Source organism: Lissotriton vulgaris, chromosome 11 (assembly GCF_964263255.1).
Source record: "Lissotriton vulgaris chromosome 11, aLisVul1.2, whole genome shotgun sequence".
Classification (NCBI taxonomy): domain Eukaryota; kingdom Metazoa; phylum Chordata; class Amphibia; order Caudata; family Salamandridae; genus Lissotriton; species Lissotriton vulgaris.
The window spans coordinates 1107367407-1107390869 of NC_141699.1; the positions used below are offsets into that span (position 1 = coordinate 1107367407).

Below are 23463 nucleotides of genomic sequence, written 5' to 3' on the forward strand. Positions count from 1 at the left end.
TAATTCCGCCATATACATACCCACGAACTCATTCACCAACAGTTCTATATAGTCACTTATACATGTACTCACTCATCATATGTACTCATATACTTATAAATACTGTTACACACCAACACTCATCCATACAGTTACTCACACACATTTGTTTGCATATACAGCTATACACACACCTCTACACTTACTTTTACAGAAACGTACACATACTTACTCTCTTAAACAATCAGTGATAGAAACACATACTTATTTATACAGGAACCTTTTAAACCTGTCACTGTCATATATCCTTACTTTTAGATATCGATACTCACCCATTTTTAAAACATATGTACTTACTCATAAAGACACTACTGAGGCAGCCATTCACTCACTAGCACACCCATACACACATTCATCGACCTGTGCAGTCCTGCACGCATGCTGTCTTCAAAACACATACAAACACTCATTCTGATACTCAAAAAACTCACTAATAACCCATATAGACACTCGTGTAGCTACTCACCAATCGATGCAGCCACTTCTACACAAAGTGCGACACTGATACAGATATTTACATATGTAAACATTACTCTCTAATACATGTATTCAGTAAGATACACTTAATAAGTCAGTTATACAATGACATTTACAAAGAAAACATCCATTTAGACACTTATTTACCCATTTATTCTTCCATCGACCTTTAGATATACATATATAAAAATATTTATTTTTCAGAAAGACACACATTCAGTGGATGATGTCATCAGTGATGTCATTTGAGATGTCATCAGTGATGTCATGAGTACTGACCATGTCATGAGTGATGTTATATGTGACGTCATCAGCAGTGCATTGCGGGCGCGCAAGTTATAGTTAGCTGAGCTAACTATAACGGAGGAATTTCAAAGGTTTTGTATGAGAGAAATGTTTAGCTAACTATAACGTGTATAACCTATGTTTTTTCAATGAATTTGCATGGTTTTTTATAAGCTAATTCCTAACTATAACCTGTGTGAAACCTACGTTTTTTTCAATGAATATATATATATATATATATATGTATATATATATATCTTAATATATATATATATATACATATATATATACATATATATATATATGTATATATATATATATATATATGTATATATATATATATATATTAAACAATGTTCCTGTTCGCCAATACAAGACAAGGAAAAGCCAGGTGAAGACCTCTAATACGCCTCCATACATCCGCGGCAATCAGGACACGATAGGCAGTAGTCAAGTGAAAAGCAGAGTGAAAATGTATTCACAAAGCAAATAAAGACTTAAATGTCAATCCATGACGCCTTTCGCTCCACGAAGGAGCTTGGTCACATGATGCGCCCCAGAGTGCATAGCAAATATATAGTAGAAACAAAAGTAGGCAAAAATGTATACACATACCAAAGGTGAAAATATAGAAGACAGACTATCGAATACACCACTTCAAAATCGTCAACAAGTGTTGAATGGAAATTCGGACTATTGAAATGCGCTAATTACTATACAAAAATACCACAGTAAAATAAACATGTGGAAAAAAATAGTAATACATATCAGACAGGTGCCAAAATGATAAATAGTAAGGAGAAGAAATACAATGCATTATGGGCTAGCAGCATTCACAGAAACATATAGAATGACGACCAGTGTCCTAGAGTAACTGCCCAATTCATGATTAAATATCAAATATGTAATTCATACTCCAAATCGAAATTACTCCACAGTCAAACACATGTAATCAGTGGAATTTCTCAGCCATGAACAACCAAGTCAACGGCAATAGTCCTCTAATAGCAGCGTGGTTGTATTCAAGAAAAAGTGCATAAGTGCTATATATATTAAACATTCACATGATTCTTCCGTGATACATATACTGATAAAAATACTGTTTGCAGCTAGTGAAGCAACTGAAAAGAGAACACAAACCATTACATAGTAAGTGGCAACATGATTATATCTATAAAGAAATATTCTTCAGTCAATCATTAATCAAGAAAAGAAACATTGTAAAAAATAGATGTTAACATTTATATCTAGAATGAAGAAACTCCTGTGTAATGAAACATAGTGCATCATATGTTTAAGCCAAAAGTCATTCAGCAACTGAACGATTTAAATAGTTCTAATTCATCATATCTATATGGCTTAAAACTAAATTGGAGGGATACAGTAGAGACCTATGCAATGCATTCAGAGGAAGTTATGTAAATCCTCTGTTAGATTCAATCCATTGGGGGCCCTGGTATCAAGAGATAAAATAAAGTGGGATTCTTTCTGTCTCAACAATCTTTCACGGTCCCCACCCAGTCCGGGATGCGGAACGGAACATAAGACAGTGCATTCAAGGTCTTTCAGTTGGTTTTTGTGAACAGCCTTGAAATGTCTCACCACCGGATAATCGCTGTTACTGTTCACAATGGCCCTTATGTGCTGCAAAATGTGTTTATGCACAGGGAGTTTAGAACTCCCAATATATTCAAGATTGCAGGTACATTTTAGTTTGTAGATAGCAAACTCCGACCTGCATGTTAAATATTCTCGAATAGGGATTTTAACTTCACTAAAAGCTGTTGTGTAGTGAGTGCTATTCTTCACATATGTGCATGCACGGCAAGATGTACATTTAAAGAAATCCACTTCCCTGTCTGCCATCCTGACACTAACTGTCCATCCTAATATATGCAGACTATTGTCTCTAGGCGTCCATTGTAGTTTTTGTGCAGCAATCAAATCGATAGGATATTTTCTGCCTTCCGATTAAAAACATGCGCTTATTGGACACGCACAAATTTGAATCCAATATGGTGTATATATAAACATGCGCATAATCGAATCCAACGTTGTGTCAACTTTTCAAAGCAATCGGTTAAGAACTTTTGGAGATTTAAGATTTTGAACAAACAAACATTGACATTTTTATGTGTCTGTTCGGGATTTTGGTTAAAAACACGTGCATATTCGACATGCGCGTTTTCGAATCCAATGTTGTGTATATAAAAACAATGTTGTGTCAAAAGTTCAAAGCAATCAGTGAAGAACTTTCGGAGATTTACGATTTTGAACAAAGGAACATTTACATTTTTATTTATATAGAACAGAAGATGTATATGATTTGTATATCCATTGTGTACACACAAAGGAGGGGGACATCATGCGGTGAAAGGACAATGTAACTTGTACATAATATTTTATTGTTTCTTTTGTGAAACAACTGCTTCTCTTTTTGTTTTCTGTTTTCAATGGAATGTAATTGCAATTGGGTTGAATGTATACAGGAAAGATATGAAAACCAACACAATGATGACTAAATGTAAGGACAATTATGAATCCATTGTATAGTCTCTGGCCATTGGACTAAGTAGGAAGCTCTACAGGAGCACCAATAATCAACCATGTAAATGCCCGAAACTTAAGACATTTACGGACTGATTATAAGTTTGGCGGTCCATCCACCCGAAGACCGCAGCCACATCCTCTGGAAGACCGCAGTGCAGGTGGTCATCCGACCACCATAGTACAAGTTCACTGTGGTGCCGCGGTGTTGCTGCAGTGATCTTGCACCAGTGGTGACTGGTGTTCCATACATATCGATGCCTTTGTGATCATTTTAACTGCATATCTGTTGAATGAAGATATAAGCATGATACATGTGGAAAAATACCACCTACCCATTGCCTGAGTGCGACCCATATTTGGGCAGTCCAGGCAATGGTTATACGGTGCAAAGAACACTAACCTGTGTATTCCTCGGGGAGAAGATGCTGCTGTGTAGGGGTGACCTGGAGACAGGAATGCACTTCAAACTCTGATCGGAAGAACATGAAAGGAGTCAGTATGCACTTCAAATCCTTATTTTCAGTTGACCTCTAGGCAGCGTCCCACTGAAGCCGTTGACTCGTAGGACAGCCATCTCATAATACGGACGGCAGTGAAGCTCCTCAGTACCACCCTATGGCAGTTGATTTTTACCAACCCGGGCGGTCGGCAGTGTTGTTATACAATGGTCGGACATCCAAGGTTGCAGCAGTGGGATCGCGAATGAAGACATGGCGGTCAATGGACCTCCAAACTCATAATAAGGCCCTTAGTTTACTAAATATCCCATGATGTATTAGTCTAAACTCCTAAGCCATGAAGGACCCTCTACTTTCAGCTTATTACCTCCTTTTTATTGCCCCTTACTTTTCACACTATCATTATGTTCCATTAGCCTGGCATTGGTTGCCTGCTTGCTTGTTGCATTACTAATCCAAGATGAATCCTCTTTAAGCTTCATGTGATAACATGTTGGTGTCAGCCCTAGTGTTCAGCTCTACAGTTCCCGTATACACACTGCTCACTGCTGTTCACCCTGGCATTGCTATATACACTTCCTTAAGCATTTGACCTCTCATAATCTTATTGTTTCTCTATCTCCACTAGGGTTCAACACAGCAAAGGGTGATCTGGTGAGGTCCATTCTATATTCCAGGCCTGTCAACTTCAAACTTCACCAAGACGCAGTCCGCTTTCTCATGTGTCTTGCTGTAGTTGGCCTCATTGGAGTGATTTACACAATTGTGATGTACATCAAGGCAGGTGTAAGTAACATTTTCAATAATTCACTGTTTTATGAGGCTTTTAATGACTTGGTGAATCCAGTTTAAAAAAGGAATGGGTATTGGGGTGTGGGTTAGAGCTAGGGGAGGAGGAGGGGCATTGGACCACTGGAGGAGCCTGGGTTAGGGCTTAGGGCTTGGAAGGCTGTGGAACATTGATGCTTAGGAGAGGCCAGGGTATGACATTGGCTCCAGGTGGCTCTCCTTCTGCCTGGTGTGCTGAATTTCACTACTTGGTGGCTTTCCTGCAAACCTGGATTACTCCAGGGATCAACATGGATGTGCTATAAACACCAGCGGCTATGGAAGGACACATGGTCATCGGACAGGTGTGATGCCAGGGACTCATCTTCAACAAAGAAAATAGTATGCAAGGCAGCCTGTCTAGCCCAGTTTTAGAAACACCCATTTGTGGGAGAGAGATTCATGGTTGTTCTGTTTGGGGACCGGTAGCTTGACAAGGCCCCGGACTAAAGCCTTCTATTTGTACAATGTAATGTCTGATGCAAAATACATATACACTCACAGTCTTCCTGATTTGTTTTAAGACTAATACAAAGCAGCAAGGAAACCCAAATTAATTTCTCATTTTTTACTTGATAGTACTGAAAGAGCACTGGACCATCCTTACCATTTATCCTCCGATGGCCCTTTGTAGTTCGTTAGGAAGTAATAAGGAGCTAACATTAACCACGCAATTTAATATTCATACAACTCATTTGACCACTCCAGAAGGACCAGGAATCCGGTACCAAGGTTAATAATATATATTACAAATTAATAGCCAAACTGATATAGATGAATCTGAAAATCAAAACATTTTAAAGGTACAAAATCACCAAAGGTAGACCAATTCATCTTACAAAGTCCAGTCACAATAATAAGAAACATATGAGAAATTCATTGGCAACAATGAAAAAGATCAAAAACAAGATTTGATGCTCCTTATAGTATTTCTGGTTCCACTGATTAGACATAAATAATTCTAAATACCTAGTCAAATCCAACACTATTTAAAGTCTTGTAGAGTAAGCGTGATGCATTTTAAGAATAAGCAGGAGGGTGTCTGCAGAGGTAAAGATTTCAGTAGAATCCCTTTCAGCAGAGTAAAGTATGTGGCATTTAGCTTTACACTCTCAGAGATAAAGTAGAAAGGTCTGCACCTCTCTAAGTCAGGAAGGGGTCTGAATAATACAGCAATTGAACATCTAAATAAACCTAGAAGATTCAAAGATGAGCACATCTCGCACTTGATCAATATCAGTAGCTTTCCACTCTCCCAAGGTTGACATTTTCCCTTTCTCTTGATCCTCGCATCCCACAAGTAGACCATCCGGGTGACCGGGAATGTTTCCTCCCTCCTGATGTCCCATGAATAGACTCTCCTCATTCAGCTCATTGGCTCCACATTCTTTGCCAAATGTTCTTTCTTGTTCCTTCTTCACTAGTACAAAGATACTCCTTTCACTGACTATGAGATCACAGAGGTGCACCTGCAGAGGAGAGAGCATTGCAAAGACAAGCTTCTTGTTCATGTTGATGGTTAAATATCTGTGACTGTAAGCTTAAGGCCCACAGTTATGCTAACTTAGCAAGTCATCTAAATGTCCACACTGGATACATGACTCAACAGCCACAAATTATTCAAAATAAACACAATAATTTAATAAAGGCAAACTCAATTTTCAGTAAGGAAATATGCACACATGTGAATGTAAACAAAAACTGCAAATCCTCATGTTATAATCAACGTTAGGCACATATACATTTCAAAATCACTTGTCCCTAGTGAATGCAGTGCATTAGATGCACTTTAGCGCAGCACTTTACATTCTAAGTCAATAGATTCTATAACTATGACATTTTGATAATACAAAATTGTTCATAACTCTCTAAAGCAAAAATTCTTGTTACTAAAATGAGATACACCAAAGTATATAGTGTCCGGCACATGTAAGTATTGCGTTACTGTGACCTGTTAGAGTGGAACTAAAATGACGCTGCTCACCACTGTGACGACTTAAAAGGTACTAGTCCCATAAAAAGCGTGCCAATGCCCAGAACCCCGCCAGCCCACCTGCAAAATATAAGCCCTACTTTCAACTCAGAAAGAATACCATAGACTACCTTTCTCTTGGGCATATAAAACATCAATCCAACCTAATTGTCCAGTATTCTGCTTTTTAATGCACAACTCGATTACCCAGATATAGGTTGTGCATCCCATCAAAGGCGATTACACCGTTAAAGTGATCAAACACAATCCTGTTATGAACCTTTGCCACCCACCTAATTTTAATAATATGATTGCCACATATCTTTCTTCATTTATACTGGAAGATCAGTCCTCATAGGTCCAGATCACATGAGAACAAATCTCTTGTTCATATGGCACGAACTACATTCTTGCTGACATCCTTCTATAGTTTGTTTCATTATTTCAATTAAGGATTTGAAGATCTGATGTGCCATCGGTCCTGGAGAGACAAGCCATAAGTGGTTGCACCCCTAAAGTTCCCAACATGTCTGGTCCTAGTTCCATGTTCCAATCAAAAGTTACAGTGCCATGCATTTTAAACATGACATGTTCAAAATGGAAAACATATTCTACACATTACCCAAAAGGACTGTTGAATGACCTTCAGTATCCAATTGAAATATTTTATTTTAGTCTTGGCCCATCTGCCACAGAGCTACCTATGTACAGATAGACAATAATCTTCCTGACTCAATCTACACATGTGTGCTCTTACTCTTACATCAGCTGTCTGTAGCAGATGATTTTATTTATTTAGGAAATACAGGTTCCAGCTCAAAAAATATTAAAAAATAAATAAATACAGTCAGTATTACTTTATTGAGGGGTCTCACACCACATCAGAGGTCCACACCAGTGGTCCACAAGGGAAAAGAAATCTGGTTGGTGTCACATTTGAGATCCCAGATCCCTTAGAGGCTGGGTACTGGAGGTTTGGATAAAATTAGCCCACAAAACTGTTCCCTAACAGCAAAAGACAAGTGACTGGAGATCAGCACATATGATTGTCCACGCTTGAAAGAATCTGTTTTTCGAATCCAATTTGAATGCACCACAGTAAGTGTGTACAGACTGAGGAAGGGCGCTCACTGTTTGCTTGAGTGAAAAGGAAAGCATGTATGATATGTTCATGGGCTGTGTTAGGAAACAACCTTTACAACACAGTCATTACATCGCACTACATTTATAACTCAGTCATTACATCGCAACATCCTTTACAAGGCATGTCACTACAATGCAGCCATTACATTGCATGTCACTACAATGCATGTCATTACAACGCATGTCACTACATCGCAGGGATTACACCGTATGTCATTACAACGCAAACTATTACAATGCATAGTACCCCCTACACTATGCGACACATACCCTACTGTTGCACCACCTGGAGTTAAAATAGTAATTTCTACCCCTACACTATCCAACACTTACCCTACCATTGCACCTACTAGAGTTAGAATAGTAATTTGTACCCCTACAATATCCAAAACTTAACCTCAAATGCAATGTAATGGTATGCCTTGTAATGGTATGCGTTGTAATATTATGATGTGACATAATGGAATGCGTTGTAAGTGAATTTTTAAAAATGCGTTGTAATGGCATGCGAAGTAAAATGATGCATTGTAAAGGATGTTGCGATGTAAAAACTGAGTTGTAAATGCATGTGTTGTAAATGAATGCATTATAACGTCATACATACGTTGTGTCTAGTGTGGGTGACCGTGTCTGCTGGGGATTCCTGAACTCCCATCTGTGGATGTAGTGCACACAGAGCCAATACAGTATATGTGTTCATTCTCTTTAAAGCATACTACTTTCAACTTAAGGATGTAAAATAAATAAATATTTTCAAATTTTACGTTGCAATTTGCAGTGTTAAGCAGACTAAACATTCTAACCAAAAAGGTCTTTGTTTGTATTTTCTTACAATGCGGTGTCCTTCCCTCACCAGAAACCCATCGAGGAAACAATACTCATGGGGATCTGCGTGGTAAGCATAGCAGTGCCACCTGCTCTCCTGGCTGCTCTAGCGGTGGGTGTCATGTACGCCCAAAAAAGGCTGAAGAATAAGGGCATCTTCTGCTTCAGCCCTCAGAGGATCAACCTATGGGGACAAGTCAACATTGTCTGCTTTGACAAGGTAAATGCACCAGTTTGAGGCCATCTTGCATGCATCTGTTTACAATCACATGGGCTTTAGTATATATTCATAGGGGAGATGTAGCCTGTAACAATCGGATTGGGGTACAGATTTGTGTGGAGGGACTGGGATAAAAAAACACTCAACACTTAAGGTTGGCAAAGGTGTATCTCTGATCACACAGTCAGGCTCATACAAGAATGTTCAGTTTGACTAGTCTAACCTATGACTCCAGAGTGTGGCCAGCTTCATCTGAAGCATAGCTGAAGGTCAACTGCCCCATCTTTGCAATGGCTTTCTTAGTAATGATGACCACCTGGTGGGACATTCTGTGCCAGGAAATTCAGAGGAAATCTGCTGAACACTCTACCTTTAAAGAGATAGCGTAGCAGGTGTGGGAATAGAGAGAGATGGAGAGTTGGCCAAGAGCCTATTCTGTACAATAGCTGTCAATGTATGCGTGTTTCTTGTATCTTTATCCTTTGAGGCAATAAGGGCATCTTCTGCTTCAGCCCTCAGAGGATTAACCTATGGGGACAAGTCAACATTGTCTGCTTTGACAAGGTAAATGCACCAGTTTGAGGCCATCTTGCATGCATCTGTTTACAATCACATGGGCTTTAGTATATATTCATAGGGGAGATGTAGCCTGTAACAATCGGATTGGGGTACAGATTTGTGTGGAGGGACTGGGATAAAAAAAACACTCAACACTTAAGGTTGGCAAAGGTGTATCTCTGATCACACAGTCAGGCTCATACAAGAATGTTCAGTTTGACTAGTCTGACCTATGACTCCAGAGTGTGGCCAGCTTCATCTGAAGCATAGCTGAAGGTCAACTGCCCCATCTTTGCAATGGCTTTCTTAGTAATGATGACCACCTGGTGGGACATTCTGTGCCAGGAAATTCAGAGGAAATCTGCTGAACCCTCTACCTTTAAAGAGATAGCGTAGCAGGTGTGGGAATAGAGAGAGATGGAGAGTTGGCCAAGAGCCTATTCTGTACAATAGCTGCCAATGTATGCGTGTTTCTTGTATCTTTATCCTTTGAGGCATCCAATTGCCAACTCTTTCATAGTGACATTTCCACCATTAGTGCTGTGTGTGCACAAGGAGCAGAGACTAAGTTGGTGGTGACTCCAAAATTAATCTCAAGGAAATCAGAGTTGTTGATGCACCTAAAAAGATCTGCAGGAAATATGGGGTCTCATTGTGTAAATGGGTGACTTGTATCCTTCACCATTTGTTCTTTCCTGGAACCGAAGGCTCAGCCACTAATTGCAAGTGTGATCCCCTTGTATTGCCACTCAGAATCTCAAACCAGATTAGGTTGTTGGCTGTGAAAGGCAAACACCGTCCAAAAGTAGGCTGGTGTATAGTTTATGTAGATCTGGGCAGGATGCATGGGAGGGGATGCATGGTCTTACCTGTGTGGCACCTAACTGCATGGTAACATCCTGGCGGACAAAGACTGCAGATACCTTTTACCTACCAACAGGTTAGCTAGGTCTGTCCTCTCTTATACCTTTTTCCAGGCTTTGTTAACTGATGGGGAGAAAACGTCCATAATATTTGTGTAAAGAGGGTTCAGAGTTTACCTATAAGTGTGCCTAGATTACCATCTCCTATCATGCAAGCAAAATATTGTCCTCCATTCAAAGCACATGTCTTTAGTGTTGAATCCACTTCACAAAGTCAGGGCCCGATTCACAGAACTAACTTAAGACAAAATCCTAAACTTACTACTTTTGGTATTCACAGAAGTTAGGATTTTGTCTTAAGTTTGTCTTAAGACAGACTTAAGACAGACTTAAGACAAAATCCTAACTTCTGTGAATACCAAAAGTATTAAGTTTAGGATTTTGTCTTAAGGCCCCGATTCACAGAACTAACTTAAGACAAACTCCTAAACCTACTACTTTTGGTATTCACAGAAGTTAAGGTTTTGGGCCCGATTCACAGAACTAACTTAAGACAAAATCCTAAACAGACAGACTTAAGACAGACTTAAGTTAGGATTTTGTCTTAAGTCTGTCTTAAGTTTGTCTTAAGACAAAATCCTAACTTCTGTGAATACCAAAAGTAGTAAGTTTAGGATTTTGTCTTAAGTTAGTTCTGTGAATCGGGCCCTTTGTCTTAGGACAGACTTAAGACAGACTTAAGACAAAATCCTAACTTAAGTATGTCTTAAGTCTGTCTTAAGACAAACTTAAGACAAAATCCTAACTTCTGTGAATACCAAAAGTAGTAAGTTTAGGATTTTGTCTTAAGTTAGTTCTGTGAATCGGGCCCTCAGTGTCTATGTCAGAATTTGATGAGCCTGGACTTGCTGGCCAGCAGTTTCCTTTGATGTTTTAATACTTTGTATTCTAAACTACATGATACCCCATGTGCATTTGGATTTCCGTTGAAAAGTCAAGGCTCCAAACACAAAGGTACACTAAATGTATTTATAATAAATTATGGGATGTCCAAGCTAGTTAATTCAAATAAATGTAATTATTCACACATTATATATCTGGGAAGGAGATGAAAAATGCATAATTCAGCACCAGGATGCCTAGAATCTTCTTCACATGACACTTTCTGGAAGAGGTGCAATAAGTTATATTATTTCATATTCTTCCACAGACAGGAACCTTAACAGAAGATGGCATGGATCTGTGGGGACTCGTCCCCTCAAGAGAGAACAGGTGAGATTGGCCACTACCTAAATGGATGTACTTGTGTTTAAATAAAAGAAATTTAAATATCATGTTCTTGAATTTCAATAACTTTTCTATTATCTTTACATTTTATATTAACATGCAGTGAAAAGAATGTCTATAGATATAATTTGCACAGCTAAGACCTCATTAGAACCACAAATTGGGAAGAGGAACTGAATCACTGATTTACCAAAATTCTTACAAGTTTAACTCTTTCTTTAAACATTTTTATCCGTTGAAAGATGTTCTTTCCCTCATTTAAGACAATCTTAGAACTACCTTAAATTGGAAATGATAGTCTTAAGCCTTGATGAATAGACTTAAGATATTTTCGAGCAAAGAAAAAACTTTTTTAAATTATTGCAATATTTTCTGCCACAAGGCAGTCTAACATTGAAGGAAAGATCTGTTTAAAGACAGTGTGAAGACTGATTAAAGACAGAATTACAGCTTTTGTAAATGTAATTCACTTTTGTAGCCTAAGACCATCATTGGATGCCTAAGTTAATTAAGAGTGGAGAGACACAACTTGTACTATAGGCAAAGGATAGTAGCAAAAGCTTGATTTCCTACAAAAGGGCAAGCCGAGATGACCATGGAGAGATCAGTATAATAGTGTAATGTGTGAAGTTCATAGACAAGTCAACAGATGCAGAAATGAAGAGTAGCACTTGAAGAAAGTCGAGGAGAAGTAAAAAAGACATGCATAGAGGAAGCGATGAGAAGAAACTGAGGTTTATAAGGGTTACGTTTAGGAAAATAAAGGGCATCCCGTCCGTCCTCAGTAGTGGTGAGTCAGAATCTCCGGTGATTGATATCAGTGTGAGCTGACAACTGTAGACACAAGGAGATATCCTTCCATACTGGTGGACAGAAGCTGCTTTGCTGAGTCACTAGGATACCGCCCGTCTTCATAAACTTGTTGATGCTGTATTTCTCATTCTTTTAAAACAATACTGTTATCCCTAATGAGTGGCAAGCATGAGTCCTCATAATTGTTTCTGTTTCAGTTTTCAAAGTGTTTACAAGTTCAGCTCTGGTGCAGCCTTACCCTGGGGGCCGCTCTTGGGAGCCCTCGCGAGCTGCCACTCACTGATGGTCATCGATGGGAAACTTCAAGGGGATCCGCTGGACCTCAAGATGTTTGAAGGCACTTTTTGGGTAACTCATCCTTGCATTGTTCATATTCACCATCACATTGATATCAAAGAGTCAAACCAAACAAACTTCAGCAATAGATAATACTACCTCTTACAGCAGCCCTTTTCTTTGTATCACTAGAGCATCTAGTACAGTGATCTGTGTCTAAAACCGGGTGAAGATTAGTACATGCTGCCCTGATCACCCAACTGTCATCTCTTCAATATCAATGCAGTAATTAACATGAAGTTGGTTAATAATTCCTCCCATTTTATAAGCAACATTTGAGTTTGTGGTGTGCTTAATATATTGTCACTATTATCCAATGAGGCATGCACCACCTCTGCAGTTTAGATTTTGAATTATACAGACGCATCTGCTACAAGAAGACACAAAATTGAACTAGCTCAACAATTATTTTTTAAATTTGTTTCAAGAAGTTTACTTAATAATGTCAGAGCGCCTTGTTGAGCCCCCACATTATGAGTTGCTGCCATGTCAGATACATTTTCTTCCCTGAAGTGGCTCCTGTGAGTATGACAGGAGCTGCATTAAGGAAAAGGGAACAGTTGCTGCGGGTCCATCTTTGGAAAAAAATAACTAATGTCCCACATGTACCAAAACTCTTCTTCCATTGTGTGGAGGACATCTGTTTAATTTTCCTGTCCGAGATTGTCATGGTTAATACATGGCAGATCCAGATAGGAAAAGTGCTCCTGGAAATGAACTGTTGGGATAGCCAGATTTTCCTGCAAGAGAGGTGGGAGACATGAGGTATTTTGGCATTTATCTGGTTTCCATGCACATCCAAGTCATCCCCAAAAGTAGAGGTGCTATAAGAGAACACAGAGAAGGCAGCATCAGTAGTTAATGAGGTTTGACACCTTGTGGATTCCCTCTGTGATAAGCTAGACAGAAGGATGGTGGTCCATAAAATATTTGCTTGAGGTTTTCTTAGTTGGCTCCCTCTTTCCATGGAAATTCAGCTTCATGTACCAAGCATGCCACTAGAGTAAGAGCAAGACCTTCATTAAATGGTTAAAAATTGTCAATTAGCCACAGAAATACCATTTCTGCAGCACCAGCCCCCTTAGGAAAACTTAGAAACAAATAATTAGGTTTTAACTTTAATCTAATGAGGTGACCTTGAACTTGATGGTGTGTATTTCTACCCTTACCTCTGCTTCTGTTTCTGCTGCCCACTTCCGATGCCATGAGTGCTGTGCTCCTGCCCTCCCACAATAAAGAAGACTTTATTTCCACTTCTGCTCCTGATGTCGCAGGATGGCTATTACTTCTAGTGCACATCAGACACCTGCTGGTATTTCTGTATTTCTTCATAACTTCCTTGAGTCTTTTGATCCTTATGGATCTGATGGTAGCGGTGTGCTCAAACCTGCCATAGTTGGCAGACTGTCAACCTTTTCCTCTATTTGACTTGATTGGGCCCATCAGATTTACCGCAGAATACATGCAAGGATGTTGGAGCTGTGCTAGTGGATTGATGGCCATGTGGCTGCAGATTTCCACTCACTTTCAACTTGCAATCCTCCAATCTGGGCCTCAGGTCTGGTTGGTTTGAGTCAGAAAAAAAGAGGAAACCTGTGACACTTTGAGAACATTTGATGGTCGCAGCCATATCACTCCAATGTCTTGCCCCGGGGAGGCAGAAGATATGTAGCACATAGCAGGGCATGCCCTTCTCCGTCACTAAAGTCACAGGAGCATTTCTAGTTCCAGCCTGTTGCCTGACAAAATAATCCAAAGAAACTACTTTGTACCTAGCCTGAAGTACTTATAGTAACCACAATGGGCACATCAACCCTCAGAAAGACCCCCTGAACAACTCTGTGGTCGCTTGCTTCATTTTGCCTCCACTCCAAGTAATACAAATTGAAAATAGATACAACAGAGACGTTGATAATCCACAGGAATCATCAAGGAAACCAAGAGAAGGCAAAGGCTAACTCACACCAGCCAGCTAAACCCAAAATTAACTAAAACAGTAGTGGAGGGAAGGAGAGTGGGATTTTCTTTCATATTGCCTTTACCTGCTATATTGTCCAATACCATTTCTGTTTGCTTTGTTTGAAAACAATAAGTGGCACCACAATTGAAACATCTCACTCCCAAAAGCAGATATTTTCAGTTTTATCACCAGCCAGAGCAGACCCTCTATCCCTATGCATATAGCACCTTTCGACTAGATAGGAGAGTCGTAGATATAGCAGCGACTGTGTCCATCAAAGATACCACACACTATGTCCAGGGTCACACAGACCTTATGAAGCAAGCATTTGAAAAGTGGCAAGTCAATTACATTATCTGAGCAACTCCTCATCCAAATCTTCACTATCTCCAAGAGCATTTCAAATGTCTCATTGAATACAACTTTACCAGAGCAGCCAGTTCTTTCCAAACGCACACTCAGGAAACTACCAAAACATTCCCCAACTTACAAATACATTTGAAATTGTGGCAGAAGTCCACCATCATAATAAGAGCCTACCAGACTACTGTATCATTGATCTGCCTCCACTACTGGATCAATCTTGCCTAGCAACAAATATTCTAATACTAGGAAAGATATTTGTTAGACATGACCATCTCTCACATGATACGACCCCAGCTTTTTGCCTTAACTGTTTTTGCTGGCTGTAGAACTCTGTGCTCTTTGGCCCTGCTAGCCAGTGGTAAAGTGACTCTGCTTCATATTTAACATGATGAAATTGGCATACCTCTAACTGGCGTATTTACCCTACCAATACGTCCAGAGTATATGGCACCACAATGTACCCAGGGCCTGTAAGTTAAATGTCTCACATGGCCTGCAGGACCCACGGTGCCATCCACTGTGATCGTGCAAATAGGACTGAAGGCCTGCTACCAGTAGCCTGGTTGTGCCGGTTTAAACTGCAAATTCGACCTGTCAAAATAGACCTAAAACCTGCCTTTTTTTGTCATCCTAATCTGGCCTTAGTGCCATAAGGCTCGGTGGATGGCATTTAAAAATGGGGCATTTAAACACGTCTTTGCAGTGAAAAAAAACCCTGAAAGCTATTTTCACTATAGTAGTATTACCTGTTCCATAAGAAAGCACTGGGATACCATATTAAATTTAATATTGTTATCTCCAGTTATGAAACACCTACAGAGTTCATTATTGGACTTTTTAAAATATATATTAGAAACCCAATTCATTGGTAAAGTTTGATTTGTAATAAATATTTCCGATCAGTTACTTTTAGAAAAGCTACCTGACAAAAGCCTCAAGGGGGGTACTTTGCATTAGCTTCCAACTGTCACCCAGGAGCTGAGAAGCCCCTTGATGAGATGTGAAATTGCTCCCTGAGCTGAGGCAAAGGTCTTGGGTATGGGGAGGCATTCTGTTTCCCTGCAAGGCTGACCATGTAGGCTGTGTACTGGAACTTAATTAACTTCTAAGAGGCCTACCCTGTCACAGTCAGATGTGGCTAAGAGCCAGGCCAGGCCCCTTCCTTTGTCCCCCTATCAAGTCCGGCATCAGGTCCAGTGGGATAGGAGAGGCCTTCAGAACTCGTTAAGAGTGACCACAGGGGAAGGGTTGCCCATTTCCCTGGCCACACCTCTGGCTGAAGTGTAGAGAGGAGCTCTGCACAGGGGTGTGAAAGGTGCTGTCTTGTTGGTTTTGAGCAGAGAGGGCCCTGTGGGATTGTTTACAGTAAAAAAACAGGAAGTGATGCAAAAGTGGGCAGGGTCGCCCCGTTGTTGAGTAACCAGGAGCACCACTCCACACAGGTTGGAACTGGGGATAAAAGTGGCATCCACAGTACTTTCCTCAGAACATAACGGGACCTGTAGAAGATTCAGAAGGACTGGCCTGCAGTCTGAAATCTTGAAGCAAACTGGACCTATTCTGCTTGTACCCAGTACCCTAGACATGACTCCAAGGGTTAGTTACCTGACCACCTGTTTGAGCTACATTGCTACAACAAGCTTCAAGAGGCATTTTTTCTGGGTTTCAACTGGATCTTACCTGCCCACTTCTGCTGGCTTTGGCTGGATCGAGACCTGACCTCCAAGTGCAGTCCTAAGGGCCTGGACACTTGACCAGCATCAGAATCTACTCCTCATGGTCCAACCTTGGAAACGTTTTGTCAACTTTTTGCCCTCAGAAGTGGTGTGAGACAAGAATAACCTGCCAGGCTTGTCCTCCAAGGGTGCACCACTACTGGGATTGAGTTTGCCACAGTTCCTGCTGTCTTCTTGCCTACTGCATATCCGCTTCAACGGAAACACCGCGCACTAGTATCCAATGACTTCGAGCCTCCCCAGACCCAGCCACTGCCTCCATCAAATCAACATCAATGGCTATTTGGGTTTGAAGCCTAAGCTTTTCCCATTCTGAGCTTTCCCGCCTTTGTCGACAGCTTTACGGAGACCTGGAACTTCAGCTCTCTGTCATCGACAATCCCAGATTAGACTATGGCCTACTTCTTTACCATACTGAAGACTTTCTGCTCCATAAAAGTTCCCAAGCTTGAAGGAATCATTTTGCCGGGACAAACTAGGTTCTTTTATGCTACCCACGGTCCATCGCAGTTGACCTTAAACCTTACATTTGTCCAAGTCAAAAGCAACCAGATGACCATGGTTGGTGCTTAACTCTTTCTGGCTCTATTTTTAAATTGAAACTCTAAAAATTCATGACTCTGGTTTTACTTATTGGATTTTTGTCATTTTGGTGTCATTCTATTTCTTAAATATTACTATACTTTTCTAAATTGGTTTGGGAGTTTTCTTTACTTTACACCTTGCCTCTGAGTTAAGCCTGTCTGCTCTGTGCCAGAGCTACCAGGAAGTTTTAGCACAGTTTAATTTAGCGATATAGTAGTTCACCTTGACAAGGATTGTGGTTATTGTTGGAGGAGAGTACTTACCCCTCAACTAATAGACCAATGTCTTATAATAGTGAGATCATTGAGATCAAAAGCTATCATCTAGTTGTGTTAGATGTAAAACAACTTGAAGAGGCTGTACATACAAAACAAATTACTTCATCACCAGTCTGCATGACTAACAAGAAAAGGCCCTTGACTGTACCATGTCCTTCCTCTCCGGCAGAACCCAGAGCGTTTGCCTCCTGCCCTTCCATTCCAAAGCCACCGACATCATCTGCCGCATCTCCCAGGGCTCATCCCTCAGCCCGACACTGTTCAACGTCTACATGGCCCCCCTCGCACAAGTGGCCCGCCATCACGACCTCAGCATCATCTCCTACGCCGACAACACCCAGCTCATCCTCTCCCTCACCAAGGACCCACACACCACCAAAACCAACCTCTACGAGGGAATGAAGGCCGTCTCACACTGGATGAAGAGCAGCCGGTTGAAGCTAAATTTGGACAAAACAGAGATCCTCATCCTCAGAGCCACCTCCTCAACCTGGGACAACTCCTGATGGCCGACCACACTGGGAGCAGCACCAACACCCACAGACCATGCACGCAACCTAGGATTCATCCTCAACTCCTCCTTCTCCATGTCTAAACAGGTCAACGCTGTCTCCTCCTCCTGCTACAACACCCTCCGCATGCTCCGCAGGATATACAAATAGATCCCGACCGAAACGAGAAGAACGGTGACACAGGCTCTCGTCACCAGCAGACTAGTTTATGGCAATGCACCTAAAGCCGGAATCCCAGCCAAACACCTACAACGACGACAACGCATCCAAAACGCCTCCGCCTGAATGATCGTCAACGTCCTGCGCAGCAGCCACATCACCCCCCACCTGAGAGACCTACACTGGCTCCCCATCGACAAGAGGCTCACCTTCAAGCTCCTAAAACACGCACACAAAGCACTCCACAACGCCGGACCAGCCTACCTGAACAGCAGAGTCAGCTTCTACACCCCCACCCGCCAGCTCCGCTCTGCCAGCCTCGCACTCGCCACTGTCCCCCGCATCCAACGAACGACCACCGGCGGCAGATCCTTTTCCTACCTCGCCGCCAAGACCTGGAACACCCTCCCTACCCACCAACGGCAGGCCCAAGACCTAATCAATCAATCCAATCAGTGACACTTATAAAGCGCGCTACATACCCGTAGGGTCTCAAGGCGCTGGGGGGGGGGTGCCGCTACTGCTCGAACAGCCAGGTCTTCAACTTCTTCCTGAAGGAGAGGTGGTCTTGGGTCAGGCGCAGGTCGGTCGGGAGGGAGTTCCAGGTCTTGGCGGCCAAGTAGGAGAAGGACCTTCCTCCTGTAGTCGCTCTTCGGATGCGGGGGATGGCGGCAAGGGCGTGGTTGGCTGATCGGAGGTGGCGTTTGGGAGCGTAGAAGTTGACTCGGCTGTTGAGGTAGCTCGGGCCTTGGTCGTGTAGGGCTTTGTGTGCGTGGGTGAGGAGGCGGAAGGTGATTCTTTTGTTGACGGGGAGCCAGTGAAGGTCTCTCAGATGTCCGGAGATGTGGCTGGTTCGTGGGATGTCGAGGATGAGTCTGGCTGAGGCGTTCTGGATCCGCTGGAGTCTCTTCTGGAGCTTGGCGGTGGTACCGGCGTAGAGGGCGTTGCCGTAGTCCAGTCGGCTGGTGACGAGGGCCTGGGTGACGGTCTTCCTGGTCTCGGTGGGGATCCACCAGAAGATCTTCCGTAGCATGCGTAGGATGTTGAAGCACGCCGAGGAGACGTTGTTGACTTGCCTGGTCATGGAGAGGGAGGAGTCCAGGATGAAGCCTAGGTTGCGTGCATGGTCTGTCGGTTTGGGTGCGGTGCCCAGGGCGGGAGGCCACCAGGAGTCGTCCCAGGCGGAGGGTGAGGAGCCCAGGATGAGGAACTCCGTCTTGTCCGAGTTCAGTTTCAGGCGGCTGGTCGTCATCCACTCGGCTACCTCTTTCATCCCTTCGTGCAGGTTGGCTCTGGCGGTGGCGGGGTCGTTGGTCAGGGAGAGGATCAGCTGGGTGTCGTCGGCGTAGGAGATTATGCTGAGGTTGTGTTTGCGTACGATGGCCGCGAGGGGGCTCATGTAGACGTTGAAGAGGGTGGGGCTCAGAGATGATCCTTGGGGGACGCCGCAGATGACTTCGGAGGCCTCTGACTTGTACGGTGGTAGGCGGACTCTCTGTGTTCTTCCGTCGAGGAAGGAGATGATCCATTCCAGCGCCTTGTCCTGGATTCCGATGTTGCTGAGGCGCCGTACTAGGGTGCGGTGGCAGACCGTGTCGAATGCCGCTGAGAGGTCTAGGAGGATGAGGGCCGCTGTTTCTCCATTGTCCATCAGGGCTCGGATGTCATCGGTGGCGGCGATGAGGGCGGTCTCGGTGCTGTGGTTGGCTCGGAATCCGGACTGTGAGGGGTCGAGGGATCCGTTCGTCTCGAGGAAGGCGGCCATCTGCTTGTTGACGGTCTTCTCGATGACTTTGGCTGGAAACGGGAGGAGCGAGATGGGGCGGTAATTCTTGAGGTCGGTGGGGTCCGCTGTTGGTTTCTTGAGTAGAGCGCTGAGTTCGGCGTGTTTCCAGCTCTCAGGGAAGATGGTGGTGTCGAAGGATGTCTTGATGATGTCTCGCAGGTGGGGTGCGATGACAGCGTCGGCCTTGTTGAAGACGTGGTGAGGGCAGGGGTCGGTCGGTGATCCGGAGTGGATGGAGTTCATCGTGCGGATGGTGTCTTCGGTGCTGATCGGGGTCCAGGCGTGGAGGGTGGTGGTGGGGGGTGGTTGTTCGGTCATGGTGTGCGTTGGTTGGTTGTTGAAGCTGCTGTGTATGTCCGCGATCTTGTTGTGGAAGTATGAAGCGAGGGAGTTGCAGAGGTCTTGCGATGGGGTGATGTCGTTGTTTCCTGCGCTGGGGTTGGAAAGCTCTTTCACGATGTTGAAGAGTTCCTTGCAGTTGTGTGCGTTGTTGTCCAACCGGTCCTTGAATGCTGTTTTCTTGGCGGCGCGGATCAGCTGGTGGTGTTTCCGGGAGCAAGTTTGAAGGAGGTCCTGTTGTCCGGTGTCGGTTCCCTTCTCCAGACTTTCTCGAGGGCTCGGCAGTTCTTCTTGGAGCTCTTGAGTTCGTCGGTGAACCATGGGGCCTTCTTGCTGCCGGGTCTGCTAGGCGGGGTCCTCAGTAGGGCGAGTTCGTCCGCGCAGTTGCTGATCCACTTCGTGAGGTTGTCGGCGGCCTGGCTGGGGTTCGCTGAGCTGGCTGGGGGGTGCTGGCTCAGGGAGGTGGTGAGCTGGTCTGCTGTGATCTTGTTCCAGCTTCTGCGGGCGGCCTGTTGCTGGTGTTGGTGGGTCGTCGTTCTCTTGAACTCTACTCACCTTCAGAAGAACCCTCAAGACCTGGCTCTTCAAGCAGTAACAACACCCCTCCCCTCAGCACCTTGAGACCCTCACGGGTGAGTAGCGCGCTTTACAAGTACTTTGATTGATTGATTAACACAACCAACAGTATTCTTACTAAAGTAACCTTCACTCTATTTCACAGGAACTAAACACCTACATTTCAATTCTGTAAACTAGAACTCCTGGTAGACCTGCTGCAGTCTCTTGCTTCATGCACCACTAACCTGGGCAACAAACTACATTCTATAAACTCAAGCTAGACAGACTAGAAGATTCTCATTCCACTGACCAACACTCTCATGACTTCATATCAAATGTGGTGAAACCATGCACCCTTCCTGATTTACTGCAACTCTTAATTTGGAACCTTAAGAAAGTAACAAGTACTAAACTTGACAACCTTTAAACAAAAATATCACCGGCTGAAACAATGGAGATTAATACAAATCATAGAAATCTAAATAATGAAGAAACAAATGAAGTAGCATCAACAATAATACACAAGACCCTCATGATACCCCGGAGGAGACACCACTTGTTATGGATAAACTGTTAACAATGTAAGAAAAGAAAAAGAAGCCTCTAAACTTAGTAAAGGTACCAAAATGTGATACTTTGACTCATTTTCCTCAAACGCCAGACCATTTTCCCTAAAAAGACCAAAGCTAACTTTCTCCCAGACAAGAGGGCTATTAGTCATAGCTTGCATGTGGCTAATCTATCACCTTCTAACAATCCAAGCCCTTAGCTCAAAACTCAGAAGACATCATCAAAAAAGACATGGACTGATGGGCTGAGTACCAATGGCAGGAGCTGCCCAAGTATGATGAATAATCCCACCTCTCTTTAAGTTCTCATCAGTCCAGCATCACCAGGAATTAGTGGTTTGATCCCACGGTTGGTGATCTCTCACAAATTATCCATATGCAGTTGAACACCTAACAGACATCAGAGTCCTTCATTCACTACACAGGGATTTAAAATGAACAAATTTTCACCCCAGAGTACTTCTCACAAAGCAGAGTACACATATTAAACAGAAATAAATGTTGATTGTCACTGTTCGAAAGAGGTTTATCAGTAGTGATAAGTAGTGACTTACCACTAGTAATATGGCCACAAACAGAATAAAAGGTTCAGACAAGGTCTCAATAAATTGTTCTGTTACTCAACCCTTGGTAGCCGGCAATGAACAGGCAGGAGTAACTTAGGAGACAGGTGTGTACAGCATTTAAGAACACCAGTACAATAAATATGCAAGACACAAAACAAACAAAAAAGAATCCATCTCCAATTTATAAAAATAGATTATATTTTCATGAATAACTAGTCACATAAATGGCAAACATTCAATGTAGATAACTAGAGATGTGATTTTTTAAAAAGAATAAACACTTTCTAGTGCTTAAAAACATATAGCAACACTTTGGTACATCTAGTCGTGCTTTATTGGGACAAAGTCTGAGGCCTACAGTGACGGAGCCCTAGTCAGATAAACTAAGCGGGAGGTCTTGGTCAAAATGTTACCTTCAAATTGTTCTGGAGGATTTTTCACTCGACGTTGAGTGATCCCCTCCAGGGAATGTATTACACAAAGTTCCACGGGGCGCAACACGAGTTTGCATCTGTTTTGCATGCCCCCTACCATTTTGTATTTCAGAAGGGGCCACAGATGCTTGTGTGGTCCCTACTGTAATCCGGATAGCTCTCGCGCACCTAAAGCGGCAGCACTATCTTCAGGGGGTGTTCCCTCATTTGCATGGGGGCGTGCCCAATGCAAATGAAAGAATCCCTTTACATCTGCTCCTGCGCCGTATTACAGACACTGGCACAGAGGCAAAGAAGCTCTCAGGAGGCGCACTGTCAGTGTGCTCCCTGAGAGAAGCCTTAATGAGGAGGGAAAGGGCGTCCCAAGGACCCACCAGACATCCCCTTGCAGACAGGTGCAACTTTCCCACCTGCAAGGGGATCTCTAATCCCTTTGAAAGTGCAAGCAAGTGCCAGCTGCACTATGAAAACATCCAGCGCCTTTAAGGCAGCCGCTTCGTTTTTCACATGAATGCACTGCCCCTGGGGCTTCAAACGTTCGCAGCTGCCTTGAGGGCAGCACATTCATCATAATACAGTGCATTCCCCTTCATTGTGCTGCGTACACCTTTTTAAAGGTACACCCAGCGCAATGAAGGAAGATGCGCCGCATGGATAATGCAGCCGCAGCAGGTCGATTTTCATGTGACGTCATCGGACCGCTTCTCCGCAAGGCCTCTGTCAAACCCTGGAAGTCTGGATCCCCGGAGGTTTCATTAAGATGAAACTGAAATCCAGGCCGAGTCATGGTTGAAGATAGCCGGCTTGACTCTCAACGTCATTTCACCTTATGGAGCTTTTGACAAAATGCTCCCAAATTTCACCAAACATCAGGTCTCCTCGAGGGTTCAAAAGGTCCAAAACACCAATCCAAGAGCCTGGAATCTTCTAGATGGTCCTTCGGATGTCTAGTCTACAAATA

The 23463-nt window shown here is 43.0% G+C and overlaps 1 protein-coding gene across 1 annotated transcript in view; it reads left to right on the forward strand.

Annotated features, from left to right (window-relative positions):
- LOC147684249 (putative cation-transporting ATPase 13A4) overlaps positions 1-23463 on the forward strand; it is a 276452-nt gene that overhangs the window by 103579 nt on the left and 149410 nt on the right. Inside the window, exons 11-14 of the mRNA XM_086944649.1 lie at positions 4438-4595; positions 8609-8797; positions 11429-11490; positions 12516-12666. Coding sequence (XP_086800775.1) covers positions 4438-4595; positions 8609-8797; positions 11429-11490; positions 12516-12666 — 560 coding nt within the window. The remainder of the gene's footprint in view (positions 1-4437; positions 4596-8608; positions 8798-11428; positions 11491-12515; positions 12667-23463) is intronic.